Source organism: Ciconia boyciana, chromosome 7, assembly GCF_034638445.1.
Source record: "Ciconia boyciana chromosome 7, ASM3463844v1, whole genome shotgun sequence".
Taxonomy (NCBI): Eukaryota; Metazoa; Chordata; class Aves; order Ciconiiformes; family Ciconiidae; genus Ciconia; species Ciconia boyciana.
This window is the reverse complement of record NC_132940.1, coordinates 45,480,891-45,500,371: the sequence shown is the minus strand read 5'-3', so window position 1 is coordinate 45,500,371 and position 19,481 is coordinate 45,480,891. Positions and strand designations below refer to the sequence as shown.

Here is a 19,481-nt window from a genome sequence, read left to right as displayed (position 1 = left end):
GGGGATTAACCCCAAGCTCTACTTGAGACTTCAGGTAGAATGCTGTTGATCAGCAACCAAAAGTCCATAAAATCAGTGCATTTTTGCTGCTCTACAAAAACGTTAAGCTGGAAAACAGCTGCAATATCCATTAATATCTGGGATCTCAATACTTCTTTGAGCCCAACAAATGAGAAATCCATCCAAATTCACATCTCCTCCAATTAATGGCTGAATTGTATTCATGAAATGTTTACCTGCTCCTTCTCAAACTGGGAACCAGAACACATTACGTGCAGAAGTTACTAATGCCACAAGCAGCTTAACAATACACACTTATCTTGTTACTGCAAACAGCTAAGGAAGTCAGAATAAACATAACACACAAGTATACAAAGAGTCCCCAAAATTTTATTTAAAGAAACATGTTCAAATGCAGCATTGAAAACAGAGAAAGTGGAATGCCAATAGTCAGAGAACTTATGCTGAGTTATGTTTTCTTTGATAAACTAGCACCATTGAATCACAAGTCACAGACTAAATTATTTCTAGAGGTGTAAAAAACCTCTACCATTATAAAATTTCTATGAGTTCTATTAACAATTGGTTCTCAGTTTTCTACTCCTAAAGAGATTAAAGCAGTTTGAAGTACAAGTTTTCATATCTACTCATTGTTCAAGTTACCCATAAAAGACAGTTTATTCTTAAGTCTAAACATCCTGATAAAGGGAAAAAATGTCTAAAAGTCAGGTTCACAAGTCTTTACAAACTAAACAAGTAAGAAAGATCTACTGTGTTGTAAATATACACAGTACAATATGTATAAGTCTGATCTTACAAAATAAGAGCTTCCTAGTCCATAAAAATACTAACTCAACTACAAAATCTTCTTAGTGTTTAGTCAAGCTGTCTCAAGCAGTCACTATATCAAATTCCTAAAACACTGATTTGTTCCATAGCACAGCAGCTTGAACATGTTCACAATGGGAAAGAGCCCAACACTTCACCATAAAACTGATTTCTAATCCTAATTTCCCACTCAAGTTTAGCGGTAATGTTAGTGTTTGCTATCTATTTTAATGTCACAAGACCTTTACATATTTCTAGACTGTGTTTGAACTATTCAAAGTGCTGAAAGTGCGATCAAAGAGTAGAGTCTTATATGCATTTTCCAGTACACCCTTCTCTGGCACTGGCAACAACAGCCAAGTATTTATAGGTCCGTGAGGTCAAAAAGGCACATGCTCATTTGTACATGCTCAGTAAGTATGCACAGATACACACATGCACTTTGCTTTCAAGACCTGCCCCTAAATATTAAAATGCTTCCTTTTGAGTAGGGAGCTTCAAGAATTCCTTACAAATGGTTTAATGCAGATGCTTGGAATTCATAAATACCTTGATACGAACTGCTTAAAATGACTGAGATAGTGGTGAAAAAAACACAACTGTTTTGGTTTTAAATTTATGGCATCCAAGTATTGCTCTGGAATACAGAGAAACAACGTCTATGCTCTCTCACTCTTTATCAAGCGACATCCAGGTTTCAGTAGCCCACGTGATTTATCATTTCATTACAGTTAAGACAGCATATGTGAGCATGCACATATACATAACATGCCCTCAGTATTTGTTCTTCTATTGGAGACGATCTGAATGAAAATAAAACTATTTGAAGAATGTTTCAAGCAATATCCTTTTGTACTTACGCATACAAGTACAAGAAATAACAAAACAGAACTGCGCCTCAACCAGAATACAGACTTTCACTGATACGCAAGTTAACATTGCTTCCTTTTCACTTTCCTTCCCTACAGTGGTCTTCGACGACATGCATCATAATAACTAGTGCTGTTAAAAACTAAGAACATATCTCTCTTTACAAAGTTAACAAATTTTTCTAGTGGGCACATTGGCTTGCTGGAACGTTTATAATAATCCTTGCAAAACGAGGTTTGGAATGTGACATCAGCGCCATTATACAGGATGCGGATAAAGTGTTCTTTGGGTCTCTTTCCATCCTGCCACAGCTCAAAAACTAATCTGGCAGCAAATCTTGGAAATCTGGCCTCTGTAATGCCCAAGGCACTAAGAACAGGTGACAACGTGACATCATGTGCAGAGTAAAGAACAAATACTTCTTCTTTCTTGCCTTCTGCAATACGCTGCAGCCGATTAACAGTCTGGTTGAGGAGAGGATGAGTAGCCAATAGTGCATACAAGAAATAAAGTTTCTTTTCCTGTCTCTCTCTCTCATCTTCCAACTGATGTCTTTTGATTACTCTGAAGTGTTCCATACCAATGCAGCCAGTTTTGGTACACGGAAAACTGACATTGTGGCAAAAATAGCACAAGAGAGAATCTATTGGGTTAGAAGCTCTCAACTGTCTGGTGGGAATGCCTACAATCTTTGCCATATCCACATATATTTTCTCCAAATCATTGTTTTTCACCCGTAAACTGTACTGTCTGCGCTGTTCCTCCTCTAGGTAGTGGTTTCGCATAGGACAGTCGCAGCTTCCAGAGCAAAAAATGGTGCTCCACTGATGCCTCATGTTAATTTTCTTCCAGTCAAAATCTGGCAAAAAAGCGTAGAGCAGCGCCAATGCACTCTGCAGGGTTCGACTTTTTCCTGTTGTCTCCAAATAGAGCTGTTTTGCTGTCCAGTCACTCAGAAGCAGTTTATGTTTGTTTATATAAATTTCTCGTAATAGTTGTCCATTTCGCAAGTGTTGCACAACCCCTGGAAGAGATTTTTTGTAAAGAAGTTACAACACATGATTAGAATCTTCTTAGTTTTGGAGAAAAAAATAAAATACACAGCTAGCAGTCTTACTAGTAAATGCAGAGTTAGTTAAAAGGATATGAAATTCAAATCTGAACTTCACCTATGCTTGACTATTAGGAAAATCGCAGGAAATACGAGATACTTGCTATTATTCAGTATCTCTCAGATTCTAGGAGCTAAACTGAGATATAGATAGAAAAAGCTGGTTCCATAAAATTTGTTTAAAACCTTAGTGGTTTAATGTGTGACCTTTGGACTAGAGACACAGACTGAATGTGTCTAACATGATTATAAAAGTAAGATGGTTATGGAGATAGATCCAGACTGCATCTGAGTCAGACTTCCAGACAGGCAATGAATGCTGTGCTCCCTGCAAATTTATGGCAGCCAGTAAAAGTACCAGCAGTCATGAAATGAATACACAGAATGTAAACTAGTGTGTAAACTCACAAAACAGAGTGAAGTGTGGCCATCGCATCAAACTTCCTTCTCCATCTTCCTTCAGCAAGTACTCAAACTGCTTGATAATTCTTACACTAATGCTCTGCCTTTATCCAGCTGGAAAGGAAGAAGGTACGTATCCTTCTCACATGACAAAACCTTTACTCCAGCATCCACCTTGCTTGTGTTACCCTCTCACAGCAAAGCAACAGGCATGAACCCTTTATGCACTAGAACATCTATATAACTTGCTACAGGCCATAGGAGTCTCAAATAGGAACTCAGTTACAAGCTGTGTGCAATGATGAATCCAGTTTCACACACAACATCCTGTGTTAGGAAGAGTTCCTTGGTAACCTGACTAGATTTCTCCTGAAGTCACTTTGCAAGACTTGACACCGGCCTAACACAAATATTTCTTCTGATGGCATCCCAGAACATATGAGGATTTGACAGGCAATTTCTGGACTAAAAAATACAGGAGATTCCTGGAAAGACAGTTGTCAAAAGGAAAATGGTGCTAACTCCCCAAATCTTCAACACTATTTTCATTCTCTCTAGTGAGTCTCCACACCCGTTGACTACCCAAATCCACTGTGATATGCTCTTTCAGTCTTTGGTATTAAGATAAAAAGAACAACACAGTTAAAAGCAAGGTGTGGGAATAAAATGGAATGGATCAATGTTAAAATTTGAAAAGACACAGGAGAACAGAAAAGTATTATTAATGTGAATTTTCAAATTAAATCAATGAATGTGGAAGAGAAAAATCCACATGTGACTAACCCTTTTCACAATCACATTTCTACCCAGTTGTGCAACAGTCTGTTTCCACATGTTTGTGGGAACGCGCTTCTGTATTTTCATTTTTGACACACTGATATGAACACATGCAGAAAAAATAAGTGCAGCAAACATACATATGGACTTCTGTTCAAACCAATTCAGCTGGTTATTCTGGGTGGAGAACATAAACAATTCCAAGAGCTGTGGAATCTGTGAAAATCTGTTTCTTACAAAGTGGCAACTTCTTTCTATACTTCTGTCTTCTTACTTTTTGTTCCCCTCATATTTTCTATTGCCTGCTGACAGCAGGCCCAGATCCTTTCCAATGGCCCTTTTATCACTGCTCTGATCCAGCACTACCTCCACTCTCCCTCTCCAATCCCAAACCCTTTGTCTCTTTCTAATATTCCCCCAGCACCACAATACTCCCAGGTCTTCGCTTACTTTCTTCTACATATTCAAATCCCTGACTGCAACATTTCCAGTTACCTCCCACCTCCTCTACCCTTTTGGTGTAAACTAAAGAATATGTTCACTAGCAGAGTCCAGCAGCCTCACTAAGCGGTAGTACTGATGAAGTCTCAAAACTTAATTTTTTAAAGAAGTTGTTTGGAATTTAATTGCTGATATTTTAACCTTTTCTCCCAATAAGTAGCTCAGCAGAACTGATAGGTAGAATGAGAAAATAAGTTTCATTTTCCTGTGGTGAAAATATACATAAATAAATATGCCAGAAAACATGCTTCATTACAAAGCTTAGGGGAAAAAAAATTTTCAAAATGGAAGAAAGCACTAGATGTTTAAAAGTTTTTCAATTCCCATAATACAAGCATCAAATGTGTCTGTTACATCTGAATCTCTTGCAGGGGACACAGTAGTTAAATCACAGGTTAAAAATGGCAACTAAGTGATTGTGCTTCAGTTCCAGGGCCATTCTGAATTACAAACCAATCAGCAATAGAGTACCAGATCTTCCTCAGGAGGGATTGAACAATGTCATTTTTCACAAGGGTGACAAAGCAATTTTGTGGTGTGGAGCAACATCAAGGAAAGGTGCTCCAACTTGTTAGAAACAAAGTTAAAAGAGATGCCAAGGGTGATCAATCTGTAACAGAATGCAGGCAAGCTATAGGGTAAAGGTTACCACTTTTTACAGTAGAGTCTAATACTTTATTCATATCCCAGCATAACCTAGACTCTGACCAACGTTATAAGCTTTCCATAAAAAAGCATTTATTTCAATATAAAGAAAAATAGAAGATCCCTTTTCAAGCAGACTGTATTTAACAGAGCAGAGGAAAAGACAGAGCTGCTATGGAAACTTACCTGTCTGTGTAAGCTCTCCCATTTCACACAAAGAATGACTAGGGTAACGAGGCAGGCTGCTTAGGGAACCATCCATTTGGGCTACAGAACCTTTGGACATATGTTTAACGAAAGCTTCAAGCTGAGGATGAGAAGGTTTCCTAGAGAGGTAAACCAAAATGTGAAAACTTCCAAAAGCATATGGGAAAACAGCTCAAGAGAGTCAAGTATTCCAAGTATGTCAGCTCAGAAATTACATAGTGTTAGGTTATTTCCCACTGAGACAACATCTGCTCTTACTCAGGACTTTTGCAAGTATGCAAAAGAAATCTAACTACTTACTAACTACCAAAGAGCTATAGGGAGACTGATGTCTTGTTATGTTAAAATTATGATACCTTTCAGTAAGTAATTTGGAAAGACTTTTTTTGTTTTTTTGAACACAGTCACTAATATGGTTGTGTATTAGGAAAAAAAAAAAATCCTTACAAAAAAATACTCTCTCAAGTTTCCAAAGTACCATTGCACTTTAACACCACAGCCAAAGGCACTAACAATCTATAAAGGGGTTCAAATAACCAGTATTTTAAGTAGATGATCTTGAAGGAATTCTCAAGTTTTGTAATGCACAATGCTGATTACAATCTCAGCCTTTATTTCTAATTACTTCAGGCTTCAAATCAAATAGCACATGTAGCCTCAATTAAGTGGTACCTGGAACGTAGTATCCAGTAGCCCCATTAAAATTGGAAGTAATTGTTTTGGGTATTGTACTATAACACGGGAATAAAGAATCCAACACTGCTGGACACTTAAACAGATAAGATATCCCCACAATGCAAGTAATGAATACAACTGAAATAAATGAATACAACCTCGAAATAAAAAAAGTCTAGGTTAACTCACTCAAACAGAATTCAAGTCAGTGAAAGAATGCTTAGATCTCCTAAACCATTTTGCAGATTTCAAACACACTACAGACTCAGTTGACTGTTGTACTGCTGTGCTGAAAACTACATATACAAAACAGTCCACAAACAATGTAATCGAAAGGGATTTAAACCTTTAAAAAAAACCCAACCCTATGATCACACTTCTACAACAGAAATACATTACATAGTGATTTTTTTGTTAAATGTCAACGTTGAACAGATGTCACACAGTCACCTCTCTGCTTTTGTGCAGAACTAAATCAGAAACTGTTTGGCAACCCAGCTCTGCCCAGATGGTTCTCATTTTAATAGGACTTTCAGCCTGAATACAGTAATTTTTTTTTTATGTTGCTCACAAAAAATATACATAAAGCAGATAAATTTGGGGACAGAACTTTTACAGAAGTCTGGGTTTTGTGTTTATTGTGCATATTTACACTTTGCTAGAATGATAAACTGTTTTAATACAAAAACCTCAGGTCTAAAAAAAAAACTTCCAGAGTTGCAGGAACCACAAGAGGGAGCAATAACACTACTAAAGTATGAACAAGTGTCTGGAATCAAAGTTTACTAGGACAAAGACATTCATGCTTACATAAAAGAGCCAACTGAGAAACTCTCTTAAACGAGAAAGCACCTCTTGCAGAGCTATGCTCACAGCATGCATATACAGGAGGTCTTTCAACAGAAAGGTAGCTCATTGTCATATCATTTTACAAAACTTGAATTTTCCAGTATTTAATTTACCTTCAGGAAAAAAAAAAATCTTAGAAGGAAAACATTATGGTAAAGTATGGTAAGAACTGCCAGTATGAAAAAATAGAAAATGAGACAAAAAGCAAAATGAGAGAAAAATATCAAAAGATTTTTTTCATTTTTACTTCAAATTGAAAGGAAAATCAGCCAATTTATGACACTCTAAATACACAGCTTCTTCTGTATATTATAATTTTAACAATGCAAATGAAGATTAATATTTGAAAAGCAGAGGTACACAAAAAAGGCTTTGTTCCTTTCTAAAGCAGTGGAGGCTTCCTGTTGTACTAAGCATACATTAGAAAGCTTAATCCAGCTCCAGATGTGAATTTCAAACAGAACTTTTTGTACTTTTCACTATTTTCATAGCTCAGCAGTGCAATCTAAAAATGGAAGAATTAAGTTGAGAAAATTAAATCAAACCTATTAGCAAATAGGTTTTTAAGCTTATTACAGACGTAGCAGGCTGAACTACCAATTTTCTAAACTTTGCACTTTAAAAAACTCTAAATGTGAGTAAACTGTCAATCATAGTTTTTCTTAAACCCTGTTTACTTAATTAGCAAGTTCCACAAATACACTTGCAAGAAAATTAAAAGAACTGCATTATCCATTCTGCTTCTTCTGCGGCTTTGCTTACAAAAACCTGAATTCTAATGGAATCAAACCTGTACTGATAAAACTGTCAACAATCACTTGTGAGAAGGAAGAAAGGAAAGAAGAAAGAAAAGTATTTATCAGTGCTTTGCAAAAAGATTTATCTAAAAATGGCAGGCAAGATAAACTAACATCCAAGATAAAATGATAAAATGTATTATAATTGATAAAATTATATGCAAATGCATTAATATAGCTTTTCATATACATATGTAGATGCAAGTTATTTAAGTTTAGATTACATTATTTTTAAAGTCAATGCAAGTTAAGCACATGCTTGCACAAGTGAATTATGAAATATGACTTAGACATATTTTATGACTATCAATTCAAAGCTTATTACTTGTTAAATATATTCCAGGGGAAGAAAAAAAATAAAAATCAAACAAAAGAAATAAGAGCCATTCTGCCTGAAGGGGACAGACATCTCAGGCTACAATATACTTCTCTCTTGAATGTAATCCTCATGTATGTAACCAAATTCTGAACATACCAGCAATTCTCCTGATTAACCCCGTACAAGTGAGCAAATAAAAACTTATTTTTCTCAACAGCAAAATTTACAGCACAACTCAGGCTACTAGCTAACAAATGATTCCCCCTCCCTGCCCCAAGATTTCTATTTTATTTAGAATACAAATCCTCCTGTTGAATTGGCCAATTTACAGATGCCGCAGGAGATGGAGTTTCTAGGCAACACAGCTAAGACTGCTGGGGCTGTTTGAGCAGGAAGCAAAGAAAATTACTCAGTTGTATAGTTGAAAAGACTGAAATATCCTTAAAAATTTATTTCCATAAAAGTAACCAGAAAATAAAAATGGGCTAAAGAGACATCCTTCTGTAATTTGCTGGGCGTTACATTGGTAAGCTACCACATTTGGGAAATGTATTAATACAATAAATATTTCAAATTTCATCAGAACATGGAATGGCTTTGCACCTAACACCACTAGTAATAGCCATACTTTTTCCTAAGTTTGAACATTTATTTCCCATTTTTAATGTCTGTTAATTTGCCTTTTAATGATTTTATTTTTGTAAAATAAAATAAATTTTATCTGGAACGAAACTGAGGATGCTTCTTTTCCCTCAAATAATGAATTCAGCTTGTCTTTTTGTTATTTACAAATTAAACACTGGGATAATAGATCCCAGATTTAATAGTGTAGTTTTCATGCACTAGCATTAAAATGGACTAACATTTAAATCCTTATTCAACATTTAAATATCTTATTTGTAAAGGTCTTAAAAAGCTTTAATACCAAAATGTCATCTCTTTATTGCTACATTGTAACCAGTGTACATGGAAAGAAATCATACTGTGCAACTATTTGAACTATATGTATATTTCTGCCAGCAACTGAGATGACATCCTTCAACAAAAATTTCCTTTTTCCTTGAGGAGTTTAGATATAAAAATGTAGAGGCATTTTACTTTTTTTTTTTTTTATGAGAAGCAAACACTAACTTGCTGGTTGTTCTCAATTAGCACAAAGTGAGAAATACAGTACCAGAGTGAGCATATGCACATGACACCTCAGAAAATCTGCTGATAGATTTTGGATGGCTTAGCTATAATGGCACAATATACTGTGTCAGAAACATGCATGAAAATACATTTATTGCATCTAATATATATGTGCAAAGGTATGAAATAAAACTCATGCATTTCAATATTAAGTTCAAACATATTATACAGCAAAGCCCCAAATCTTGCATAGTAGCACAGAAACTTAGCTATAGGACATTTTTGCACCCCACGCCCATGAGACTAACTGAATTCAAGACTTCAAGGTCAGTATTTAGGAACTGCTATGGGAGACAGTGGGGCTTTCTGCCTCTGGATAAAGTGATGAGCAGACTGTCTGAGTGCATGGAAACCTCTTTTGGTAAGAGGTTAGCTCTTTGAGCTAATTGCCTTTGTTAAAATAATAATAATAATAATAATAATAATAATAATAATAATAATGAATCACAGCATGAAGATCATTGCTAGACTTGGTAGTTAATTCACAGAGCAAGAAGAAAATCATCCTTGCTTCTCAGGGCTACTTGTCTCAGGACCACTCAGGAAAATACTGCTATTGATTTATACTGTCTGTTTGTGAAACTTGTTCTTCCCTACCGATCCTTGTGAGCAGAAACTGTTTTTATTAAAGAATTAAAATATAAATAGAAATAAGATCTCGAGCAGAGTTTTGTTCCTCCTTTAGACCTAAGCTGCAAATCAGACCGAACAAGGTCAATTTTGGTAAAAATTCCCCACCCCTCAATCCTTACATTTATTAATTTTAGGACTACTTTTGATCAAAATTAATTCCTCGATAGGAACAGGCTGAGATTCCTTTAACATTCTTTCCTATCAAAGCTATTGGACCACTGAACTACTGCCTTATTTCTACTGTGTATACTGTAAAATGAAGTACAATGTAAAGCCTTGATGGTCAACAAGTCACAGCATTCAATCTGCCCTCCAACTCATTAAACTGAATACCCTTTTGAACCACCTACAAATTTCAGTCTACGTATCTATAAAAATTGCAAAGTTAATCTAATTAAGATGAAGTACAGTATTTAAGAAACAGATGTGGAAAGACATAATGTTGACAAGACTACATGCAACTACAGTTTATTTAATAATTTACACGTTCATAAAAATTCAAGAGTGGCATAAATAATGTACTTTCACCACCATATAAGATGCTACAGACAAAAAAAATGTTGCTCAAGGTTATAATTAAAAGAGAAACTGTGATAGAAGAAATAACTTAATTATTGAGATCAGTTACTAAGAGTCATTTATTTAAAAACTAAAACTGAATAGTTAATCAAGTAGAAAACTAACAGCAGATTACACATGCTTTGCAGAATTAAGGAGGGGTAAACTTTTTATTCATCTTACCTCTGTTACTGCACAGTGCTGTCCTCTCACAGCACTATACTCTAGAGTTCTGCAGATCTATATGCCTCAGGAAAGAACTTGTGAAGGAGGACGTTGATACAAATGAGATATTGATTATTTTTTCTTCCCAAACAGCATTTATCTATGCAAATGTCCCTTTTGTTAGCAAATGCAGAATTGCAAAAGCCAAGAGGACCATACATCTCACAAGGAGCTGCAGAACCCTCAGTGTGTCACTTGGTGAGTAAACATAACCACGCCAGGCACACACCAAGCTTCTGACAAATGAACATTACCTTTTTGTAATCGTATCATACCAGATTCTCTCTGCTAACTGCACCAAAAGCAAGTCTTTTCTCTTTATAAAATCATTTTTTGCATTTTAAGTAACTTCAAGCAAAAATAACGTGTTTTCTGTGAAGTTCAGGTAGACAAAAAAGTGTTAGATCAAAGGACTACACTGTTTCCTTTTTAGAAGGCAAATGAATGGAAAGAGCCACTAAAAACAACAGATTACTGTAGTCTACAAAAGAGATCCTTAAGACAGCATTACTAGTGTTGGGGCTCATTTATTCATAAAGTTCTTACAGCTTTTACATTTTTATCACAAACTCTATAGCGATGCAGTCTACTTGACTGCTCTTCGGACTCTAGAGAAGTCATAAGAGGCCTCAGGAGACCTTTCTTCACCTAGTTCTGGTCTGACCTTGCTTTGACCTTGCTCCAAGGTCATGCTTTGACCTTGCTCCAAGTCAAATCCACACCTCCTTTAGCTCACAGTATGATACTTGCCTCTCCCACACTTTTCTCTCTCATTTTTCTAGCAGTTTCAAGACGTGCATAGTGAACCTAAAATTCAAATATTTGTTATAAGCTTCTTATGATTAACATCAACACCTCTCAAAATGCCTTAAAGCATATGCTAATTAACCCAGCATACTATCAAATTATAGCAGTCTTCTGAAATCATTTTAGCATCTTCTAAAAAGCATTTCTTCTCTATCTCGCATACAAACTCAATGAAGAAACATTGCGTATTTTTTTACTTTTGACACTATAAATGTAAGATACAAAGGGAAAAAGAAGTGGGAGATTAATTCATTCCCCCCCCATAAGCAAACACTACAATGAAAGGATTTTCATAACATCATTCAATTAATTTTCTTGAGGAAAAAAACCATGTATTATTCAGTTCCCTTTGGAAATTTGCATCCAGAACAATGAAAATAATAATAATATTAATTGAAGTTTTAGATGGAAGAAATCTCCAAAGCATTTAATCCATTTGCTTATATTCATTCCACACTTATATGTCACAATCCATAATTCACAAAACCGAAGCGTGACCTCAAGGCTGTTTTGCATACCCATTAGAAGTCCATGGGGCTCTAGCATAATCTGCGTAATTAATGAATTCCATCAGCTGAATGCCAAGTCAAATAAAGAACAGACTGAATATGAGCAGCATACTTATCTGAAACTAAAGTCCAGAAAGCTTAAACAAGCCAGACTTTCAATCAGACATCTCAACTTAATTACACAACATCAAGAAACCTTCCGTTCAAAGGTAGCAACTATATACCTTGTAATATACTCAATATAAGTACATTTACAATCAAGCACCAAATTCACATCACAAAATAATATAAACCGGACAGCCAAATGCAGCAAATAGCTTCCTGATGTTGAAGTAATAAATGTTCCATTCAGAACAATGGCAGAAACAGTAACAACTCTAGCTTTATTCAGCAAGGTCAGCTTTAACACATCTGGACAGAATGGTACAGAGCCAACTCCTTTAATCTTTCTGCTGCCCTTTTAAAGCTGGCCAGGAGATTCCATCTTACATAAACTTTGCTCTCAGGGAGCCAAGGTCTTTTTGGTTCTCCACTCATTTTTAGGGGCTGTGAATGGTAGTGGATGTATCATCTACACATTGATGATCTAATGCTTCAGAAATCAGTAACAGCCAAGGATATCTACACTGCTGGCCTCCTCACAACCTGACACTATGCCCTCTTAACTGCTTGACTTGGTTATTCTGTTGGCAGTGTCAAAACCTGCACTACTTGCTTGCCTTTTATGGATAGTTTTCCTGACTCCAGGGCCTTCATGTTGTATTCCTTGCCTGAAACTAAAGTGGAAATAGCTATGAAAGCCTCTCTGACAAATACAAAACTAAGGTCTCATGTGGCATTGTAATATTGAGAAATATAGCTACTCATCCAACTTTGTCACTTGCAGTTAACATCTTTGCATAAAGTCTTCTCACATACATTCTAACGTGACAGATACTGAGCAAGATCAAAAGCTTAGAGCCTTTAAGCACTCCAAAAAAAATCGGGATCATATTTCTTTACTTAGTATTTCATGCTGAAAATAATCTCACCCCTTAAAGGCAGGTCATTAAAAATATTATCATATCTATTAGCAAATGATTCATGTTTCATCTTGTTAGAGAAATTAATTGCTCACTCAACTCTATGGCAGAGATATCTGGAGTTTGGTCTCCCATCTGCAATCTCAGGACTGCGTATCTAATTTCAGAAAGTCAGTCGGCTTGCAGCAGGCACAGAACACTGCTGGGGTTGGGCACCTCTCAAAGAATTCAAACTTCTCTTGGAGGACGTTAGCTAAGACGCCTGAATGCCACTTCCTGACAAAACAAGCATTTTGGTGGAAGTTGAAGTATGAATAAAGAAAAGAAGCAGCCAATATGATAGCAGAGGAAAGTCTGCTTGTTGTTTTTTTTTAAATTGCACTATGTAAAAGGTTCCAGACCACTATCACTTATAAAACTTGTTTAGTATGGTCAGAAAATCAAATATTTTGGGTTGTATTCATAGACAGGCATTCCAAAAGGGTAGTCTCCTTTCAAAAGGGGAGGATGTGGTTTTGCTCAATTTCTGATTTTGATAGTTGCACCAAGCAGCTAAAAAAGATCAAAGGACACATAGACACTTTAAAACCAGTGAAATTAGAAGCTATTTGAATGTTCTAAACTCCAATGCCACATTAGCTATAAAAAGCAGATTCCTTGTGTCTATTTTGCTTCCCATTTTACTCTTAAAAATGTATATATACATTTTTGCCTGTATACTTGTATATATTGTAGACAATAGTGTATATATGTAGAATACTATATTTTTCTTCAGACAAGTTTAGATCTTCATACAAAATGTAGGCAGATAGATAGGGTAGCCTGAATATAACTTACGAGCTCCTAAATCTGTTTCCTATGAACAGGTAGGCACTCAGATGGGCTAAAACTGATGATGGTTTCAAAGTTTCATAGGGTTACCCCAACCATCGTAACAGTAGTTTGATTCATCAATAATGGTTACTTTTCAATTACTCATGCCAGAATAGCATTACAACACTGACTACAACTGAAGACAGCATTACAAGCCTTGCAAATTTCAGGACATCTACTAATAACAAGGGCAATTTCTTTTATGCAGCCAGGTATCTCAAAAGCAAAGCAACAGATTTCAGCTTTCTTCAGAGAAAGATCCAATTTGCTGATCATTTTCTGCCACCCTTTGTGTCCACTACTGTACGTATCTAGTTTGCAAGCCTCTTTAATCAAGCTTCCCATCACCTTTACAAGTATGAGATGAAGCTATACTTAATAATTAGTTTCAGGTATTCTTTCATACCACTTCAGCATATTTTAGCAACATTCCTACTGTGCAGTATTACTACTGCATTTAGTTTTTAATGTACTTGAGCCAGAAATTGACGCAGGACCAGATATGAAAATTGGTTCACTTTTCTAAACAGAATTGCTGTAGACTAGCTAATCACAAACCTAAGCATGTACCATAATCCCTATTCTCCTTCAGAGAGATTCTTTTGTTAAAAGCCCACTGAGGAAAAACTGGAAGGACAGAGTACTTCAGATAAAAGACAAAATCATAAATGCTGCTGCTGACAGGATGCCACTAAAATTTTAAGGAACGTGGCCCATGAATCTATCAAGAAACATGCATTTGATATATTTAAATCAGAAATGCACTTTCACTGTGCCATTAAAACTTTCAGCATGAGACATTAAAGCCACTTCTGAATAATTCTACACCAGAAAAGCGAGAATACCACCTCTTTGAAGACAGATTCCATGCTATTCTGGAAAAAGGTATTTATGGCATATCTACACTGCTTTGTTTATCAGTAGATCAGGAGACCTACTATACCTCTTTTCCTGAGTAATGTTATGCAGATACACAAAGCAGATGCAGCTCCCACTCACTGAAATCTCCACACCTGACACTGTTGAGTGGGCAGCAGTATAAAGCCGTAGATTTGCCTAGAGGTTTTGCTAACACGTCTGATACAGTTAAAAGAAAAATATCAGGAAAAACTAAGTATTCAGTAGGTTCACTGCAAAGTCCTCTGTTGGAAAAAAAAAATAAATAATACCACAGATCCTACTTAAAAAGGAGAAAAAAATATATGTAATGAAGCAAGCTAGGACAAAGGTTGGTGATTTACATCATCACTGTTTATTTCTACACTATACTTCATCTTTATCAACGAGTAAACTCTAAACAAGGAAGAAAGGTTCTTCCACAAAGAAAAGAAGCAATTCAGACTATACCTACAGCTCAAACTGGTTCAGGTATGAAGACAAGCATCAGCAAGCTACAAAGACATGATGTTAGACAGAAGTACAATATACTGAAACAGAAAGGTAAATGATGCTTTAATGGCAGTCAGACATAAATCACTTAAGTGTGACAGTTTTAAACAGTGAGTGGTAACTACAGGAAAAAGAGTAGTTTTCAAGTAGCAAACAGTGCTTTCTGTTTAACTTGTATTTTAATAGTTAAATGTAACCCCCCGCCCCTTTTTTTTTCCTTAAAAGTACTTTGATACAAATCATTAATTTAAGGAAACTCTGATAACCTGTATTTCTGAAAAATAAAAAATAATGATATAAAACACAAATATCAATTTTCCTATGGCAGTGACCAACTGAGACCTTTTTGTATTCACACAAAAGGAAGCATGCTTAGCTGAAATGAAAGAGACATTCTCAAACACTGCACTTATGTTTTCAAAATGTGTAGAAGCTTATCTAAGAGGAATGGTCACCTAAATATTCAATTAAATAGCTTTTGCTTTTTACAGAAATACCAATAATTTCTTCTGGTCTGAACTGGTAGCAAGTAATAGTTTCTGTTTCAAAGGAAATATTGTACATCACTGACACACGGTTGGTTTTTTTAATCCACCACAATACACAAACATCAGAAGTCACAAGGTACTCAAAGCTGCACAAATTGTATCCTGAAGAGGAACAAAATAGTTACCAAGCAAAACACACACTTAGTAATGACAAAAGCCAAGAATTTTACCTGCTAGGCAGCAACATACAGTCAATGTCAGGTCTCTTTGTCTTGGGAATGGCATATAGCGGATACCTATCGCCATGTCGAATCAACACTTGAACTGACACTAGCTGAAAATAATGAGGTGCATTGCCTAAAGTGAAGGGGATTTTAAAAAGAGAGAGAGAGAGAGAGAGGGAGGGAAAAAATATAAAAAATTAAGTGAATGTTACCTAAATCTTTCCCCTGCGCACTTTTTCCATTAATAAAAAAAGCAGGTATAATTGGCTTGATAGCTTTAGTGTTGCAATGAAAGAAAACCTCCATAAGAAATGATAACTTACTGTCCCAAGAAAGATCTCACTTTAAATTGCAAGACAACTTATACAAGACTCAGGTTCTTAGCACATTCTCCATAGTACATCTAAAGTCCAACAACCATACAAGACATTATTCAAGCACTGATCTCTGCCAACATGATAAGGCTACTCTACTCTTATGATGCCTCTCTTCCAGACCCCTATCATAATGACAGATTTTGCAGCGCACCTAATTTGGAGCTTTCTGATATACTAGTTTGTGGTTTATTTTATATGCTTTAGTGGGATATGCTAATGCCGGAATTCATTCAGGCTAACTTGCTGCTGCAGCCGCTATAGGGTGAAGAATGCAGATGTGTCTTCTAGCTGACTATGTCTAATGGTTTGGAGTTCCAAAATGAATTACTTCTGGTTGGGGTTTTTTTCAGAATTCCAAGTCAACTGTTTTTCAGATGTTAATAATATAATTTGCAATGCAGCTCACTTAGAATAAGCATTATAATTCAAATAGTAAATACCTATATCACTCCCACCCCTTTCAATTTTAGGCCTCCAGTCGACCATTGACTAGAAGCAGAATCACTTCCAAAAATCATGGCAACAGAGAGGATACAAAGGCAAGGAAAGAACAGCAGCATATTTTGAATGATCTCACATAATTCAGCAACCAGATGGCATTTGCTGTACCTTCTCCAAGCACCAAAGAACTGACAACGCACAAAGTTATCATTTCCAATGATGGCATGTAGAAGCAAGCAACTAAACTGTCATTTCCATTCACAAAGCTTACCTTCCATGCTGCGTTCAGCAATGGTGGGAATATTGCAGTAAACATGAGCTTCATAAATAGGATCTACTGCAGGAGGCTCAGTCAGCAAATCAGGCATTATTCTCTTTCGGCTTTTAGAATTCAAACCATCTTCCCTGATGGGGTTTACTGGGATTAAATGCACTGAAAGATACAAAACATACAGCATATACCTTTAGGAGGCTTTAAGGACATACAGGACTATGACTTTTTTTTTTTTTTTAAAAGTAATTATGCACAAAGACTGTGGTTTCCATGAAAGGGTGCCACTCTACAGTTTAGATCTTTGTTGTGAATTTTTCATTATTTACATAGTCAAGAAGGCAAGCCCAGAGAGCTCTTTAGCAAAGTCAATGCTTGGCTAAGACTGCAGAAATACATCTGGATGTAGAACAACTTTGCCTTTTGCACTCTTCTTGAAGCTGCTTTTTCTATCAGTCTCTTGTGAAGCTCGAAGAGCATGAATAGGAAGAAAAGGCTCATAACAGGCCCAGCTGCCTCTCATCATTTTAACTTAAAAACTGCCGTTGAAGGACATCAGCAGAAGACACAGCACAGTTATGATGGTACTACAAACCATTGGGAAAACAAAGTAGCACAATTGAAGGGGCTGGATTGTCCATCATTCTCCTTTCTAACCCCTGCCCTTACATGGCTACCTTGCCAGCCTTAAATAGTCTGACTTACCTAAAGAAAATGCACACAAAATATATTTGTTGAAATATAACTGAGATGTTATATTCCACAAAAATGTTAAATACAAAGAAATGCAATTAACACTTACACACAGCAGGGAAATTAACAGAAATATCACCACTAGTCTTCCAACATGTAGAAGCATGCTGAAGCATATCTGAATTTAAGGCCAGAGTTGTATTGACAATGTCTTTTTACCTTGTCTTGATGTGAAAGCCCTAGTTAATTTATGAGACTTACAAGATTACACTTGTAATAACAAATGCCCATATATTTTTTTTCTATTAGTATTTTCTGGTATTTGGACAGGGGCAGATTTAGAGGTGAAAATGAGGAGGAAAAGTGTTCATATTTTTACCCCTATTAGTCTTCTGTGGTGAGATTAAAAAAAAGAAAAAAGAAAGAAAAGACGAGAGAACAAATTTCAAAGCAGAATTTTACTAATTCTTCTGGGTCAGTTCCTCAGTTGTATCTTGACTCCCAGTCCTAATTTTAGAGGCGAATTTCTTCCACAACAGAGAGTTGTGCGGACAAAGAAAACCAACGAAGACAGCAAACTGAAGTGAAACACACAAAGATTTTAAGAGCACGTAATCGTTAATATAACACAGACTCTTCATTCCTACACTACAATAGACTGCTATAAATATTTTTATGTGGTTTGTCTTTGCCTGCCAAAACCAGAATTCGAGCATTTTCCATACCCTTGCTAGTGCTGTTGACATAGCTAATACCTGCAAAATGCAGTCACTTTAAACTTTTCCTTAAGCTGTTTCAGATTTTGCATATGACTGCCCACAGGACTGTGCTTGTCAAGAATATTAAAATGTAATTTTGACTTTGGCCACTTAAACTGCAAGGCTCAGCTGCCATTCCAGCATTTATCAGATGCATTTTTTAGCTCCTTCCACATTACTGTAAGACATTGCAAACCACTGACCAAGAAACTCTAGCAGTAACACAGAGCCTTGGCAATATCTATCAGAGGCTGATAACTCTGGCTTGAAGGGGGCTTGCAGCAAATTTGTATTTGAGGTTTAAATCCCAAATCTAAGAATGTGTTACAACAGTTGCTGGCCTCTGCAAATAAACAGCATTACAAGACAGTAGTTGCCTAAAGAGTATAAATGGGAAATTACACCAGTTATGTTATATTGGTCAAGCTTCCTAGCCAGAAAAGGTTAGGAGCAACAACTCAGCTTTCTGTTAATAATTTTCTCTAGAGCAACCCACAATATTGCTAATGCTCACTTAATGTCACAAAAACATACAGAGTTGGCCTAAGTACTCATGGAGGTAATGTAACTCAACTCTAGCTTTGCCCCTTGAGTGTTTCAGGAGACAGGGGAAACCATACCCCAATAGCAACAGCTACGAACTCTGGTGCTAAAATTTGGCTGGGAGATTTAAAAGCAAAATAAGGAAACATAATTTTTTATCCAAGGCAGTTTTAACTACAAAAGACTGAACAGATCACATTTTTGCACTGAGACTACTAACTACAGTAGTCAACAGATGCATACATTATCTTATTAAGATTAAGTCCCTACGATTCCTGGCGCCAAATATTTTCTTTGCAGATAGCAAGTCTCATTTCTAATCAAACTAGTTGAATAAATACTTTAACACTGCCAGACAAGTTTAAGAATAAGAAAAAGCACTAAATCTTAAAGAGAAGAATCTACTCTATTTAAAATATTAAAATAAAACTGAATATTAAAAATAGCACCTATGAGATTATCAGATTACATGTCTGAAGTTTAAAAAGCCACTGACAA

At 36.0% G+C, this 19,481-nt stretch overlaps 1 protein-coding gene across 5 annotated transcripts in view; it reads right to left on the bottom strand.

Moving 5' to 3' along the window:
- Positions 1-370: 370 nt before the first annotated feature.
- Positions 371-19,481, bottom strand: part of PXYLP1 (2-phosphoxylose phosphatase 1) — a 58,671-nt gene continuing 39,560 nt past the window's right edge. For all 5 annotated transcript variants that reach the window (XM_072866774.1, XM_072866776.1, XM_072866775.1 and 2 more), the window contains 4 exons: positions 16,990-17,151; positions 15,907-16,033; positions 5,321-5,460; positions 371-2,722 (listed from right to left, as the gene is read on the bottom strand). In XM_072866774.1, the coding sequence (XP_072722875.1) occupies positions 1,791-2,722; positions 5,321-5,460; positions 15,907-16,033; positions 16,990-17,151 (1,361 nt within the window). In that variant the 3' untranslated portion in view covers positions 371-1,790. The remainder of the gene's footprint in view (positions 2,723-5,320; positions 5,461-15,906; positions 16,034-16,989; positions 17,152-19,481) is intronic.